Below are 17,944 nucleotides of genomic sequence, written 5' to 3' on the forward strand. Positions count from 1 at the left end.
GCGCATACTTTGAATAAAATATTTGTTATCATTCTCTTGAAATAAATGTGTTTTTTTCTTGAAAAAATACCGGTTTCATATGTATACACCTGGTATAATATGCTAACCCTGAACATCTAGATTTTACTTTTGAACATCCATTTTTCTCCGTGAATTAGCGCATTTCGTTAAACCTTATATCCTCGTGATCATCACTTTTTCGTCAAAATTTAAAAACTATTCTAGATATCGAAAAAAATGTCAGCATGTATTGGCAATATGTGTGCAAACTTCTCAGTAAAATACGCAATAATCAGTTGGATGTATAATGCTGCAGAGGTGAGCATAGATAAAAAATTGAATTTTTGACAATTTCTCAACAATTATAAATTTTTTATTCAAGAGAATAAAATATATTTCTAAAAATCTTACAGAAAATGTAGTGTCGGCGAAGACCAATGAATCTAGCTACTCCTTCGATTTAGAATTTAAGTGGTAAAATCAACATTTTAGTTGAATAATACGGTACCATTTAACTAAATTGGAAAATAAAACAATTTAATTAATTTTAGCCACAATTATTCAGACAAATTAATTAAATTTTTTATATTTTGCAAATTGGTACTTATTCAATTTGGATGATATACAATACAAGTTTCTTCAATTTGGAAGATGTAGAGTTGAAAATTTAAGTTTAAGTCCTCAAAATTATCCAGAATTTTTTAATACATTTTTAATATTGTAGAGTATTTAATTGTGAGTATCTAAAATTGAATTATGCAAAACAACATTCAAAACTACATGATAAGTTGCACATATTAAAAATTAAAGTATCTTCAATTTAAAATCTTGAATAAGGACTTAGTAGTATTTCAAGAAGAGATATCCAAAATTTTCTTAAGATATGTGTGTTATTCATATTTTCATATTCATAAGCTTCATGCAATATAATTAATAAATCCTGTAAAGCGCATTAGCTTGCATATTAGATTTAATTCCTGAAATTCTAACCTAATTTAATTTAAGAGATTTTATATAAACTTAAGTTTCAGGTTTTTAATGCTCAATTTTAATGGCTTGAATATTTTAAATCAAACATTTTTTTTAAAAGTAGACGATGCAAACATTTAAAATATTAAAAATAAATAATTTAGGGTTTCAAGGTTAGAAAATTTTAAATAAAAAATTATCCAATGTTATTATTTACTTCTCATTAATTTAAAAACTCGCTCATCAATTAAATGTTACAATAAAATTTTTTGCTGAAATGGGCCGCAGATATTTTTTGCACGGCCCTGACGTACTCGTACTTTAACTTTATAGTCGAGATTTTTTTTCCGGCAGCCAACTGTTAGATTAGCCGTAAGGCTTACGTCGTTAGCGATAGAACGCGTTAAACTTCGGTTAGGTGGTTCGAATCCCGTCGCCAGCGTTTTCGATTTTTAATAGCGTTAATATTGTTAAAAGCGTGCGAGTGTACCGTATCTAATGTATTGTAGTTTAATGTAATTGTTTAAGCTAAATTGTGTGTGTGTATGTGTACGAAATTGTATTCTGATTGAATGTGACTGACTTATGTGTATATATAGGTTGTATGCTATTGATCGCGTATAAGTTCTTTTTTATTCACAGAAGCTTACGGTTTACCAAACTGATAGTTAAAGTTTCTCGAGCGTCAGTGATTCCCTCGTGACTTCCCTTGTAAACCCTCGTATATTTTTTACCGAGTTTTCGACCGCGTTTTACCCAAATTTTCATTAATCTTTATCTAACGTTTTATATATTTTACAATTATATCTATTAAAATGTCAACTACCAAGAGGTATTACCGAATTTCGTTTCACCAAACTAAAAATGAAACTTTATCAAAGTGTCCATATGTCCCGAGTTTACCCAAATGAGTTTGGTCAAGTTTCTCGATCTATTTTCTCCATGCAATTGTCACTTTTTTCCGAAAACTATTGATTGTTGAGCCAAAAGTTGAACACAAAATAGTTGTTTTTCAAGATGTCTGAGCTTGCTACAAAAGTACAATTTATTGGTATCTATATTTTTTTGTACAATATTTTCATCTAAAATGCATACTTTTCAAGGTATAGTTAGTTTTTAACCAAAATCATGAAAAGTCAGAGTGATTTTTATTTTTGATCGATTTTTTTAAATAATAATGACATTACACAAAAATGTTATGCACAAAAAAGTTGTATTTTTACGAAATACGCCATTTCTCTCTAGAAATTTTTTTATATAAAAGTAATATTGTTAAAAATAAATCATAAAAATCGTGAAAAAAGGAATTAAACCGTATTGTAAAAATGGTAAATTTGACGAAAAATAGCTTTTTTGGCCCTATAAATGTTTATGTAAAAGGAACATTAGTAAAATCTTATGAAAACTGTTACGAATTTATTCTACAGGTTTATAAAATTATTTTCTCATTTTGAATTAATGTAATAACACAAAGGATTGTTAAAAAGTTGAGCAAAAAGCCTTTTTTATTATTTATTTGCGTGAAAATCTGGGTAAAGAAAGAGAATTTTATTGCTCAGGGAAAGTCAGGGAAAAGTCTAATTACTTACTGCTGATAATTGTACTTTTATGTAGTTAACACATTTATAATTATGTTGAAAATTAAGAAATTTTGTGAAAACGTCATCTTTTTAGTTTAAAAAATCGACTGATATGTTGAAAATTCCTCTTTTTTTGTTTGAAAATTCAACTATTTTCGTAGTCAATTAACTTTTATTGAAAACTCATATTTTAAAAATTCAACTGAAACGTTTTTTTCTTGGAATTACAACTTTTTTTGAAAATTTGTCTCTTCAGTTTGAAAATTTATCTGATTTGGTAAAATTTTACATTTTTTGGATAAAAGTGCAACTATTCGTTTAAAAATTAACCTTCTTTGGTTGAGAATTCAACTATTTGTTGAAAATTAATATTTTTTGGTTCAAAATTGAACTACATTTTAAAAGACTGAATCACTTTCTTAAAAATCATTTATTGGTTGAAGATTCATCATTTCAATTAAAAATTCATCTTTTGGCTGAAAGTTTAACTATTTTTGTGGCAGTTGGTTTTTTTTTTATCTGAAAATGTGTGTTTTGATTTTTGATTAAAAATTGACCCCTTTACTTGAAAATTCGTCCTTTTTGGTAGAAAACTAATCTCCTTCATTTAAAATTTCCTCTTTTTTTGTTCTCAACTCAATTGTTTCGTTGATAACTAACCTTTTTTGTTAAAAATGAACTTTTTTGTTCATCATAAACTTTTTTGTTAAAAATTGATTTGTTTCGGGTCAGAAAATTCAACTGCTTCACGGAAAGTTCGTCTTCTGACTTGGAAAGTTCAACAATTTGGATGAAATTTTTTTTTACTAAATATCTTACAGAATTTTTTAATTATTAATTTTTACGAAATTTTTTATAATCTTAGTCTTGAAAATCTGGAAAAGTGATTAGTCTTGCGGAAAATTCCGTAACAGTCAACACTTCGTTCGAAAGTTCATCATTTCAGGTGAAAATTGATCTTTTGTGGTTGAAAATTTAACTGTTTGATTGAGAATTAAATTATATTGTTAAAAATTCAACTCTTTTATTGAAAATTTATTCATATTTTTCCATTTCTTTTTAAATTTCATTTATATATTGTTAGACATTTAACTATTTAGTTTAAAATGCAACTGTTTCGGGTTGAAGTTTAGTCCTTTTTTTTAAATTCAAAATTCGAACATTTGTTTGAAAATTCATCTTTGTAGGTCGAAAATTCATAAGTTTAGATAAAATGTAAACTATTTTGTTGAACATTCCTCTTTTTTATATAAAGTTGTACATTTATTTGTTGAACATTCCTCTTTTCGAGTTGAAAATACCAAAATCTTAAAAAATCAGTTTTTCCGGCTTGAAAATTTAACTATTTAATGATATTATTGAAAATGTACCTGTTTTGTTAAAGTAATATTTTTTGGTCGAAAATTCATCTTTTATGCTGGAAAAATCATCATTTTGGTTGAAATGAATAAATTTGAAAATTTTCATTTTAATCTCAAGTTTTTTCATGCGGTTGATAAAAGATTCGATGTTAAAAATGTTACAAGATTGAAATGCTGATCTTTAAATATTAATGGTCAGGCAAAATCAAACATTGGTCAGGAAATATTCAGGAAATTTTGAAAATAAAGTTTTGTGGCCACACAGAGTTAAAAATTTTTTCAAAAAATATTTTACAAACCGTATAGCGATGTGCATTAAATTAAAACATTTCACACCAATTAAATTATCCTTTAGCATACAAATATTAAGAATGATATTGGAATGAACAAATGAAATTTATTAAATCCAAATTCAAAACCGTAGTCCTTCGAAGGCATGGGGGGGGGGAGGTCTTAGCATTACGCAACCGGCTAATGTCAAAACGCAAGTAAATATTTATTCCAGAAAATGATTTTTTTTAAATATCAAACGATATATTTGTGTATTCGAAAATATTTTGAAAATTATATTATTTAAACTCAGATTTTTTATAAATATGCTAAAAGTAAAACAGAAAAATGTATTTTACACTCCTAGAGGGTTACGGAATACTCGTCCGATTCCTACCTTACCGAACTTATTTTTCGCAAAAAATACGTCCCTTCCAATTAACATATCGAGTTGAAAGTTTGGTCAATTTCATGAAATGTACTAAGAAACGCTTGTATGGTCCTAAATGCATAGAACTGCAAAAAGATTAATTTTTAAAAAAATTTTGAATTTTTTTTTGTATTTCTAAACATTGGCGACCATCGAACGTTCTTTAGTGTCATTTATTTAATTTCTAAAATTTTCAGCTCAATATTTCTTTTCGCATGGATGTAAGTTATTCCAAAAAAATGTTGGTAAGGTAGGAATTGGGTAAGTATTACATGGCCTTAAATTAGCAAAAAAAGTTTTTAATGGTTTTTAAAACAGGGTTTCTCTCTTCTTTTTTATTTTAGAGTCTTTACAATCCCAGCTCGGTTGAACTATTTAGTATTTTCTTATGTGCCAAAGCGTGCTCTGAGCGAATTTTGTATGTTTGCTAGAGTGTGGCTAGAGCAGAATATCAGGCGCTCATGTTTCCGTGACAGGCGCCTGTGAATCCGTAATCCGAGCTACAATTGTGTGTGCCGGTTTGCCATAAAATAGGAGCGCTTCTGGAACTGGAAGATAGTTACAGGATGAATCTGTGGTTGAATATGTCCTCAGAATTGCAAATATTGCGACTGTTGAGAGTAAAAAATTATTCTTTAATATTGAAAAAAATTAATAATATATTTTTCTTTGTAATATTCTTAGAATAGATCCTCGAAATGAAATTTAAGTTTTTTTATTTTAATAAGAATTAATTTGAAAACTTGAAAAATCTTGAAAACTTAATTGGCAGAAGGGAAATGTCGAAGGGAAGAAACAGCTTCTAAAAAATGCGGTCCAGCTGAGGTGGCTTACTATTAGATTACCTAGGATTACACTGGATTACTCTGATTATGTCTGAGTAATTCAATTACAAGTAGATTATTTAGCATTATCTAGAATTAGAAATATTAGAATTATCTAGATTATCTAGAATTACAAGCCCTACCCCGAAAGGGAAATGGCTTAATGGTGTAATAACCAGAAGAATACCTAGGATTACAATTTGATTCCTCTGGATTACTTGTAATACATCGAATTACTTCGGATTACAAGTAGATTACCCAGGATTAACAGTAGATTTTATATAGGAATGTAATAGGAATACTCAGAATTACAATTATATTTCTTCGCATTACTCGCATTAAATCGGATTCCAAATGGATTACTTCGAATTAAATTCGGATTATCTAGGATTAAACCCAATTATTTTAATTACTCTGATATAAAAGTGGATTATTTCTGATTGCAATTGGATGACACTAGATTCCTCGCATTACTTGGATTACAGCAGATCAATTAAAATAAAAAGTGGATTATCAAGGCTTAAAAATGAATGATCTAGTGTTACAAGCGAAATACCTAGGATTACAATTGGATTGCCGAGGATTACACTGGATTACTTAGATTACTCGGATTACCAGTCGGAAAACCGAGTGTTCCAGCGGATGACCAGAGATTTTTCCCCCTCGACAAAAGGCAGGAAGAATTTAAGAAAAAAGTGCCTGTTTAAAATTTGCAGAATTTCAATTTTAAGACGATTCTTATCCAATTTATATATTGCAGAAATATTTTGTATTGGATTAACTTAGATATGTACGAAACGAGATATCGAGTAAAAAAGTATAGAAACTAAATCAAATGAACTAAGGAACGTTTTTACGGTCCTAATTGTTTAGATTTAAAAATATTATTTTTGCAAAAAATGTCGGTAAAGTAGGAATTCTATTTTAAATTTAAATTATTTATACGTTTTAAATTTAGACACTTTACGATTTAAAATTGGATGGGTACAAACCTGAATAATTTGTAGTTTTAAGTGTTCTTGATTTTTGAGAAATTTAAAATTAAATAAATTTTAAATTAAAGTAAGAAAGTTAAGTAGATATCATTTTCAGAATGGTTAAAATTACACAATATCATCAAATTCTAAATGATATAAATACTATAAATTGGACAATTAAAAACTTCCTATTCTTAAAAATGAAAAAAACATAAATTTTAAAATTTTCAACTTTTTTATAATCGAAATTGATTTATTAATCAATTCAAGATGAAGGTTTTAAAATATGTAGAAGAATTGTAATCATTTTTGTAGATTTTAACAAAAAACTGTATAACTTCTGTAAGTAGGTCAAATGTTCATTAGTTAAAATTTCACCTGTTTGTTTCAAAATTCATTCCTTTGATTGAAAATTAAATTATTATATTGATTGCAAACTGCAAATTTGTCTTTTTTTGGTAGAAAATTAGTCATTTGGATTAAACATTTAACTAGATATTTCGTTAAAAATTCATAATTTACTATATCATTTCTAGTGGAAAATTGAACTAAGTCTTTGAAAATTAGTTTTTTTGTTGTTCGAAATTTATGTTTCGAACTAAAAAGTAAGATATTTTATTTTTGATTCAAAATTAATTTTTTGGTTGAAAATTTAACATTTCTTCGTAAATTTATTTTATTTAGTTGAAACTCCATTTTTAACTGTTAATTTACCTATTTGAATTTTTGGTTAATCCTAATTCATTTTTTTTATGTAAATTTAATTATTCTGTTCAAAATCTATTTTTTTTAAACTGAAAATTGAACTATTCAATTTTGTATTGAAAATTAATTTTTCTAACAGAAATTAAATCTCTTCTATTTTTGTTTGAAAATGTATTTATTTTTTAATTGAAATACATGTAGTTTTGGAAATTTAATTTTCTTAGTTAAAAATTCATCTGCTAGGTTGTAAATTAAACTATTTCTTTAACAATTTATTTTATTTAGTTGAAACTTAATTTGTTTACTGAAAATTTATCTATTCAATTTTTTGTTGAAAATTAATTTTTTTGTTTAAAATTGAACTATTGTGTTGCGATTTTTTTTTGTTTGAAATTTATTTTCGAACTGCAAATTGAACTATTCCATTTTTAGTTAAAAATTCATTACTTTGATTCCAAATTTAACTATTTTGTTCAAAAATTAATTCTCCAAACTGATAAATTGAATTCCTCTATTTTTGGTAGAAAATTTGACTATTTTGTTGAAAAATCGTTTCCTTAAAAAAAAATTATTTTCTGAACCTGCAATTTAGCTCTTCCACTTTTCGTTAAAAATTCCTTTCTGTGATTGAAAATTCAATTATTTTGTTTAAAATTTGTTTTTCTAACTACAAATTTAAGTCTTCTATATTTGATTGAAAATTCTTGTATTTTTAGGAAATTAAATCTTCTCGGGTGAAAATTCAATTGCTTGGTTGAAAATTGAACTATTCCTTAGACAATCTATTTTTTAAAGTGATACTTAATTTTTAAAAAATTGAATTGTTCCATTTTTCGTTAAAAAGCAGTTTTTGTTGGTTGAAAATTTAAATATTTTGTTAAGATTTCGTTGTTTTTTTGTATTCAAAATTTATTTTCTTACTGCAAGTTGAACTAATCCATTTTTATTAAAATTTCTTTTCTTTGATTGAAAATGTAACTATTTTGTTGAAATTTTATTTACCAAAGTGATAAATTGAACTCCTCTATTTTTGGTTGAAAATTAGTTTTTTTTTTTAATTTATTTCACGAACCTGCATTTTAGCTCTTCCATTTTTGTTAAGAATTCATTAATTTTTTAAATGAAAATTGAGCTGTTCCATTTTTGGTTAAAAATTCATTTCTTTGATTGAAAATTTAACTATTTGTTGAAAATTTATTTTTCTGCGTGATAATTAAACTCTTCTATTTTTTGTTTGAAAATTTGTCTTAAAAATTCATTTCTTTGATTGACAAATTAAGGATTCTTTCGAAAATTGAACTAGTCAATTTTTCGTTAATAATTTATATATTTTAAATTAAAAAACGATGTATTTTGTTGAAAATTTGTATTTTTTGGTAGAAAATTCATCTAATATTGCTTTTCCTTTAGACGTTGACTCTGCATAAATAATTTATTATTGATGCTTATTAAAATTGAAATTGACTGGTAGAATTAGAAGCAAACACAATCAAAATATTGTGCTAGTCCTTTGTGAATGTTATTGGCGCAAGTTTTCTTCAGTCAGTCTGTCCGTTTGATTGAAAGATGAACACGCGATCAGGTCGAGCACGTAAAAAAATAGCAACACAGCATTTGGCAAAGAAAAGTGGCCTTTTAAATAGTCATAATCATGCCAAAACACTTGTAGCGACTAATCCGTTCGATGATGATTATCGACATTACTACCGTATGTATACAATTTATTTCATATTGGGACGCCAGCTTAAATTTTTCAAATTTTTATAACGGAAATTCCTTGCTTCAAAAGTATTTCTGTAAAAATATACCGCTGAAATAAAAGGAAAAGTGGATTGCAAATAAAATTTCACCCAAGGTATCATATGGAATGAAAATCCTTTTATCCTTTATTGTTTCTTTTGTCGTTTTATTTCAACCGAAAAAAAACGTTATAATGAATTTTCAAGATGTCCATTGTGTCGATCTTTTAGTTAATTTTTAATTACGAAAAAAAGTGGATTGTGAATTCTTTTGGCGAATCATCTCAGTGTGTTTGAGAATGTGATAAAACTGGAATAAAAGTGTGAATTCGTGCCGAGGATATTTTGGGGTCATCAAAAAATTACGTAAGGTGTTTTTCTAACATTTTTAACCCCCTCCCCGCATCTGAAAATCTTACTAAGATTTTACTGAAAAGTAAGATTTACTTACTTTTATTTAGATTTACTTACTAAGATTTACTGAAATAAGTTTTAAAGGACAAAAAAGACTTGCAACGTACAGTTTTGTAATTTATTCGGGGCCTAAAATGTTGCGTAGTCCGACGCAGTTTGTATAGTCTGGATGTCAATGCGAGTAAACCAAAACCAAATAGTGTGCAGTGCAAAATTAACTTCATTTTCTAAGAAAAATGTAATATTTCAGCCAAATTTTCAAAATTCTTATTTATTTATCGCAGGCTTCAAATTCTTTTCCCTATTACCCCCTTTCCCTCTTTTCTCTTTTGTCACTTGCATATGAACTGAATAAATAGAATCCAGTAAGTGTTGAGATTTTTTTTGTTTTGGTTAAAAATTGTATAGTTATTATTTAAATATTTTTAAATATCAAATAATACATTTTTTTTGAAAATTCATGTCTTTAGTGTGAAATTCGTCTTTTTAGGTTGAGGATTAATCTTCGTGGTTGAAAATTTATCTCTTTGGTTGAAAATTAATTTTTATGATTGATAATGTAACTATTTTATGGAAAATTCGTCTTTTTTATAAAAAATTAATCTTCTTTGTTGACAGTTCAACTGTTTGGTTAAAAACTCTTTTCTTTTAAAGATTTAGCCCTATAGTTGAAAATTAATTTATTTTCTAGTTTCAAATTCAAACCCATATTTGGATGAACATTCATATATTTTGTTGATAACTTAATTTTTTTGGTATGAAATTAATCTTTTTCGTTGGAAATACTTCTTTTCTGTTGAAAATTGAACTATTTAGTTGAATTTTTGAAAATTTAGCTGTTCCATTTATTGTTCAAATTTTATCTTTTTTAGTTGAAAATTTGTGTAATTTGTTGAAAATTCGTATTTTTGGTAGGAATTTAGAAAATTACTCTTCTTGGTAACTTTTCTATTGAAAATTTTATTCCTGTTTTTTGGTTGGGAATCTAATTGTTTTAAAGAAAATTCGCCTATTGGTTGAATTTTTGTTCTTACGGAAAATTGATCAATTCTATTTTCGTCGATACTTTAACTATTTGCTTCAAAATTTCTATATTCTGTTGAAAGTGTGTTTTTTTTTGTAGTACAAAATTAAATCTTCTCGACTCAAAGTTCGTCTCTTTGATTTTAAAATTCAGCTCTTGGTCAAAAATTCAACTCTTTTATGTAAAAATGGGTACTTTTGTACTGAAAATTAATCGTTTATGATAGAAAAGTCACCTTTTTCGTTTGGAAATGAATTTTTTTATGACAATTAATTGTTATCTGTAAAAAATCAACTCTTCTAAGAAAATCCTCCCTTTCTGGAAATATTAAATATTTGGGTGAAATGCAACTGTTTTTGGTAGGAGTTAAAAATGTTTTATTTCTAAATCGATCGTTGGGTTGAAAATCCAATAATTTTGTTACAAGTTAAACTATGGTAAACTATCTTCTATGGTAGAAAAATCAAATTTTTTGTTTGCAATAAATACATCAATTTGATCTGAAATTCTGCTCTTTAAATATTAATGATCAGGTTAAAAGAAAAGTTGGTTAGACAAAAATATCAGGGAATTTTGAAAATTAAGTTTTGGTGTCAGCGCCCCCCCCTCCCCACAATCATCTTACGTAATTTGTGAATTACCTCTTTTGGATTATTCAGGGTTGCTACAATCCTTTCGTTTTGATTGAAAATTCTTCACTTTGGAATGGAAATTCATCTATTTTGGTGGAAGTAATTGAATCTTGTTTAATTAAAAATTACAATTGTTTGGATGAAAATGAATCTTTTTTGGTTCAAATTCCAACTACTTAGTTTAAAGATAAAATTTTTTTAATTCATTTTTTTGGTTAATGATTAATTATCTTAGTTTTTCAAACTTTTTTTCGTTCATTTGTCTATTGTAATAGAATATTAATCCTCTTTAAGACTAATTCATCTTTTTGGGTGAAAATTCTTTTTTAAAGTTGAAAATTGAATTTTTGTTTGAAAATTTCTTGAAAAAATCAAATATTTGGTTAAATTTTCATTTATTTTGTTAAAAATCAATCTTTTTTGGTAGGAAATTAATCTTCTTTGTTACAAATGTATCTTTTTTGGTTAAAAATTTGTTTCTTTGCGGTGGAAAATTAATTTTTCTATTGAAAAGTAGTTTTTTTAATTGAAAATTAATCTTTTCAACTGAAAATTAAATTATTCAAATTGTCCCTTTTTTTATAGAAATTCATTCTTCTTGGTTAAAACTTATTTTGTTTGGTTGAAAATTACTTTTTATACTAGAAATTTAATTATTCTGCTTCAAGTTGAAAATTAATCTGTTTCAGACTTTATCTTTCTGAATAAAAATTCATTTCTTTGGTTGAAAATGTTTTTTTTTTTTCAAATAGAAAGTAATTTTTCCTAACTGAAAATTTCAATGATATTTCATTTGCTGCTGAAAATGTATTTTTTAAATAAAAATTAAACCTTTTTGGCGGAAAATGTATCTGTTCGTTTGACGTTAATTTTGTTATTAAAAATTTGACTATTCTATTTTAAGTTAAAAATGTATTTGTTTTAGGTGAACGTACAGTTATTTTGTTGAAAATTCGTTTCTTTTGTAAGAAATTTGTGTTTTTGTCTTGATAAATGAAGATTTTGGTTTAAAATTGAACTTTTTTGATAAAAATTCATATTTTTTATTTGAAAACTCAACTGTGAATGATGCCATATAACATTCGGTATAACTGTAGTCGCTAAAAGTGTTGAAAATATATTTAGAACAAAAAAAATATTTTTTGATCAACCTTATTGATCTTCTATATATAATGTTCTTTTTATACCTAAAGATAAATTTAGAACATTCAGGCAAAATTGAAAATAGGTGAGAGAAAATTTAGGGAAAGTCAGGGTCGCAGGGAATTTCCAAAATTGGGATTTCAAAGCAATCCCCATAATCAAATCTCGGTCATTTTCACATTTTGAATCTGCTCAGTAAATAGATGACTTGAGATGCTAGTGGAAATTGATTAGTAAGCTATTTAGCAAAGAGCCTCTAATTTGCACTGGTACTGCTTTATACGGTTGCATCTATCCATCTCGGTTGATGAGACTCTCTGTAAAGTCAGTTGTCGATTAGATCCTCGTTTCTTCCTGAACTTCATCTAAATCTCCCCTGTGAGGAAAAGAAATTGGTCATTCGTATGCATATTAAGTGATTTGTATTTTGCGTGAGTCTTCGGGGTTCCGGTGCTTAGTCTTATCAATTTATCATTCATTTGGCAAATCGCTGCATTGCCGAGACACTATTATATACTTCATCGGCGGAATGAAATTTCGACCACGTACGTGTTTACTTCTCTTTCGAAAGGTGACCGTGCTTCGCATGCAAAAGACGAGGATGTCATGTCTTATAACGATTCATGTGATGTGGACAACGCCTAAATTATTTTCGAAATCTCGTTCCAAGTGTTCCTTCTATTTGTTTTATTATGTCTCCATTGCAATATAGGAACATTCTTCAACCAAATTTATAGTTTTCGGTCCTTTGAATGTCTTTTTGCGAAAACATACCTTTTCAATTGAAACTTTATCCGGTTCTTATTTTGAAATTGTACCTAGGTAATCTACTATTTATTATTTTGATCTCAAAGTCAGGTCTCGGACTAACTTTCTTTTAACAATGCAATTATTTTGTAAAAATTAGGCAAAGCGGATGCCGTAAACCTACTAAAAAGCGTTTCATTGCCTATTATAAAAAGTTCATTAAGTCATTCAAACATCATCCCATACTATTCCTTCCCTACATTGCCCTACTTTCCCTCCCCTCCCCCAACTTCTTCATTATCTAATTTCCCGCCTCTCATCACTTCCCCCGCTAACACTTTCCTCCCCCTACTTCCCCACCCAAGCATTCATTTCCCCTTATTACCCGTACCCCTCTCGTTTTCTCTAATAATTCCTAGTTTTTTTCGATCACTTCCCCTGCTGACCGTACCGGCATTTCCCTTCACTTCGCACTTTCTCTCACTGTGCCTAGTTCCCCTGCTCTCAATTCCTTAACATTCCCTCCATTTATTTCCTCTATTTCGCTTAATATCCTTCCCTCATTTATTCCATTTAAATCCTTCTCATTTCTCAGCCCTTTCCTTACTTTCCCTTCCATCATTCACCCTCACTTCACTACCATCAATTCTCCTACTTCCCCATCTTTCACTTCCCCGGCCCTCCCTCACCCTCACTTTCCCAGATACCTGTCCCATAATAATTTCACCTTGCTCACCATACTTCTCCCATAATTCGCTCTCATTTACCCTACTTTTCCTCCTTCACTTTCCCTTAATACCCTAAGCTGAATTCTCCTATTTCCTCAACCCTCATTTCCCTTTCCCCTATTTTCCCTCACCCACACTCCTCACTTCCCCTATTACACTTCCCAAATTTCTTCTCACTTCCCCTCCTTGGAAAAAAGTACATAGGACACCCGACCGGAACCTTTAAAGGTTTCTGCCCGGAGCTACAAAACCCTAAAAAGTCACACTAATCTCAAATTGTTCGTTAATGTAACTACAGACGTCGCACTCTTTCTTTTATTCTTCTCTTTTCCCCTTTTCTCAAGAATTCCTTTGATTTGATTTCGAATTCCTTTGATAAACGATAATCCAAATATTTTTCGTCAAAAGTTCATTCTTTTTAATCGAAAAGTCTACTATCATATTTTTGGTTCAGAATTAATCTCATTTGGTTACAAACTCTATTATTTGATAAAAGATTTCCCTATTTTGTTAAAAAAAAGTCGTTTATTTTCAGCTGAAACTTATTTTTCTTAAGTGACAATATTTAACTAACCCATTTTTTGTTAAAAATTGGTAGTTTTTGTAGAAAATTCAACTATTACATTTTTCATTTAGAATTCATCTTGTTTGTTGAAAATCCAAGTATACTTGGTTCAATGTTGGACTAGTTTGCTAAATATTTATTTTATTGGTTTAAGATATTTGTATAAGCTCAAAAACAAATACACATACAAAATAAATAGATATTCAAATTTTGTATTTAAAAATATTTTGTCCCTTAAATCGAGAAACTATACGGGCATGTAGCGCACGATTGATGCTGCTAGTAATTAAAATTTAAGTACAATAATCTTTATAAAAATAATAACTATAAATATTCTGAAATTTATTAAAATTTTGTTTATTCGAGTTTATTCTCATATATCAACTAGTTTTTGTTTTGCAATTTTTTTGCTTGACTCAAATTTATTAATAACAAGTAATAAAAATCGTCGTGATTTTTTTATTGCTGAATCAGTGAATATCGCTTGCCTATATTTGAAAACCTTTTCATTCTCGTCATGAGAGTTGTACACAAACTGAATCGAAGATTAGACTTTGACATGTCTCTTTGCTGTAGGAAGAGGTTTTTTCACCAGACAAACCTTTCCTTTCGCTACGAATGCAATTTCATTAACACATGGTACAGACTTAAAGAAGCCTTTAAACCCATTTTGAAAATGGAAAATTTATCGCCCGGAAAACGAACCCCGAAGCACGTCACGCATTTCGTGAGGGAAGAACCATTATTTTCATCCCTTGAGGAGTTGCACGAGAAACTCGCGGAACTTTTAGGTAGGGTAATTGTTCAATTTCAAAATATTACAGGGTGGCCATAGGGGCCATAGGTCAGGAAAATGTCACGGATCTTTTTTTTAATCTTGCAAGTCAATGAAATTTGTCTATAAGACGCGCATTAAATAACTGGCAAAAAGAATACAATTGAATTTTTTCATTTTCATTTAAAATTATTTTATTTTGTTCATGAATGATTCTATGTTAAAAATGTTACAATATGCAAATTTTAGTTGTAAATTCATCTCTTTGATTGACGATGAAATTATTTTGTTGATAATTCGTCTTTTTGGTAGAAAATTGATATTTTCGTTTTGTTAATTCAAATTTTTTGATCAAAAATTCATTTTTTGAAAATTATTCCTTTTTACTAAAAATTGATCATTCTTTTTGGGGTGAAAATTCAACTAATTTGTTGAAAATTTAATTACCCTTTAAAAAAAACCTGTTTTGTTAACAAGTCTTCTTTTTAGTAAAAATTCAACAGTTCAGTTCAAAATTCAATTATTTTTTTGAACATTTAAATATTTTGTTGAAAATAAAACTATTTAGTTAAAAATTCTTCTTTTTTTCGAAAATTGCACTATGTTTTTAAACTTTTGTCCTTTTGGATTGAAAATTGATCTTTTATATTAAAAAAGTCATTTTCTTAACTGAAATAAATAACTAAATATGAAATTTAAAAAAACATATAAGATTTAAATTGTTTTATTCTTTTTACAAAAGATTCTACGTTAAAAATATTACAAGCTTAAACCAGAGAAATAAAATTCTGATCAGTGTATATCAATGCTCGAGGAAAATGAAAAATTTGTATGTCATGGAAACGTTGGGGAATTTCTTTTTTTTCAATTGATTCTTCTTATCGATTATAGTTTTAAGTTAAAATTTTATTTTTTTGTTTCAAATTTAACCATTTTGTTAAATGTCATCGTTTTTGGTTGAAAACTCAACTATTTTGTTGAAAATTCCTCTTTTTCAGTTAAAATTCAACTATTTTTGTAGAAAATTAAATTTTTTGTTTTAAAAATTCAACTGAAATATTTGTTGGTTAAATTCGTTTTTTTTTAATTAATTTTTTTACTGAACATTTAAGTTTTCCATTGTTGGTTGAACATTTGATTTTTTTAATGAAAAATTCTACTGTTGGTTGTAAATCATATTTCTTTGGTTGTGGATTTAACTATTTTGTTTGAAAATTCTTTTTTTTTTTGCCAAACTCAACTGTTTTTAATTTAAAATTAAAATATTATTTGTAGAAATATCTACTATTATATTATCTGTTAAGAATCCATATTTTTTCTTAGAAACTAAATTATTTGGTTTAGGATTGAAAAACTTTGTTAAAAAAAAAAAAGTTTTTTTGTTGCAGATTCATCATATTTTAGAAAAAATTCATCTTGTTGGTCAAAAATTGAACTGCATAATTGAAAATTCCTTTTTTTTAGATAAGTTTTTTTGTTTGTTTAAAATTTGTCTTTTTTGGTAGAAAAACTAATCTTTTTTGTTGAAACTCCTCTCTTTTTATTACAAATGCAACAGTTGATTTGAAAATTATGTTTTTTGTCAAAAATTTATATTTTTGCTTTGAAAATTTAATTGTTTTAAATAAAATTTCTCTTTTGGCTTAAAATTCCAACAAGTTGGATGAATTTTTTTTCTGTTTGTACTGACAAATCGTATCTTTGTTTAGGATTTTGTCTTTTGTTTGTTAACAATTGGACTACTTTGTTAAAACTTCATTTTTTTGTAAAGATACATCGTTTTAATTGAAAATTCATTGTTTGGTTTAAAATTTGGCTATTTTATTGAACAACAAATTTTTTAACGAATTTTTTTTACTGAAAAATTTTCATTTTCCATTTTTGGCAAAATATTTTTAAGTTGAAAATCCAACAATTTCTTTAAAAATCCATTTTTTAGTTGAAAATCCAAAAATTTCTTTAAAAATTCATTTTTTAGTTGAAAATTGTACTGTTTTGTAAAATATTCGTCGATTTAGACGGAAAATAGTTTTTTTTTAGATTAAAAATTCATCTTTCATGATAGAAAAATCTTTTTTGATTAAAAAAAAATAATAAATTTGAAGGTTTTGTGTAATATCGTTTTATTCCGTTTATAAAAGATTCTATATTAAAAATGTTGCAAGATTAAAATGATGTTAATTGCGTCTGTATAATTGTCCAATTAAACTAAATATTAGTTCATTATATTATCCATTCCTTTCTTAGAAGTTTGTTGAAAAAATGTTTTCAATAATAGCGAGCTTAATAGCTTCCGATAAAAATGTAATGAATCATCGTTAATAGATGCTAATAAAACCTAGAATTGTCCGCTATATTCTGCTTTTAATAAGAGAGTTAAATGTAACGTATTGATTTATAATTTTGATTATTTACTTCTTTAAATCATAATGTTAGATTAATAATAAGAAATTAATTAATTGATAAAGATTAATAAAAAAAGATCAAATTAATTAAGACTATTGTTAATAAATTGTTAGAAATTCGAATGCTTTATAACTTTAGAATTTTTCTATTTAATTTTTTTTTATTTTTAATTTTGTACTATTTTTAGACAATTAAGTTAACTTTCGCGGATTTGTGAAAGTGAAGAAATGTTACAAGTACTGTAAACAGAGAAAAAATTGTAATATTGTAAGAAATTGTGAAATATTTGATCTTGCCAAACATCATCATTCTTCTTTTGCTTATTTTTTCTTTTTTTTATAAACTTAATTAAAATTTAAAATCCACATCTAAAGTTCCTGGAGTTTTTATAGTAAAAAATCCTTCAATAAAAAAAATGTGATAAAGAAATATTTACTTTGTGCTTTAAAATATTTTAAAAAGCTTTTTATTTATTTTCGGTATTGTTAAAAATGGTTAACTTTCTTAAGTTATTATTGATGGTATTTAGAAATTTTATTGATGTACTTCTAGCCACATGGGAAAGAAATCGGTTAAGATGGTTCGGACATGTTGAGAGAATGCCAAATGAACGACTAACGAAACAAGTGTATCAAGGTAAAGTAAATGGCAACGT

The 17,944-nt window shown here is 27.0% G+C and overlaps 1 protein-coding gene across 2 annotated transcripts in view; it reads left to right on the top strand.

The window, feature by feature from the left end:
- The window catches only part of LOC117183122 (protein phosphatase PP2A 55 kDa regulatory subunit), a 164,626-nt gene that overhangs the window by 100,866 nt on the left and 45,816 nt on the right, over positions 1–17,944 (top strand). The window contains exon 1 of one of the 2 annotated variants that reach the window (XM_033376302.1): positions 8,635–8,824. The exons of the other annotated variant lie outside the window; for it this stretch is intronic. Coding sequence (XP_033232193.1) covers positions 8,683–8,824 — 142 coding nt within the window. The 5' untranslated portion in view covers positions 8,635–8,682. Of the gene's footprint in view, positions 1–8,634; positions 8,825–17,944 lie in introns of those variants that run through there. 2 annotated transcript variants of the gene reach the window in all.

This window comes from Belonocnema kinseyi, chromosome 2 (assembly GCF_010883055.1).
Source record: "Belonocnema kinseyi isolate 2016_QV_RU_SX_M_011 chromosome 2, B_treatae_v1, whole genome shotgun sequence".
NCBI classification, from domain to species: Eukaryota; Metazoa; Arthropoda; class Insecta; order Hymenoptera; family Cynipidae; genus Belonocnema; species Belonocnema kinseyi.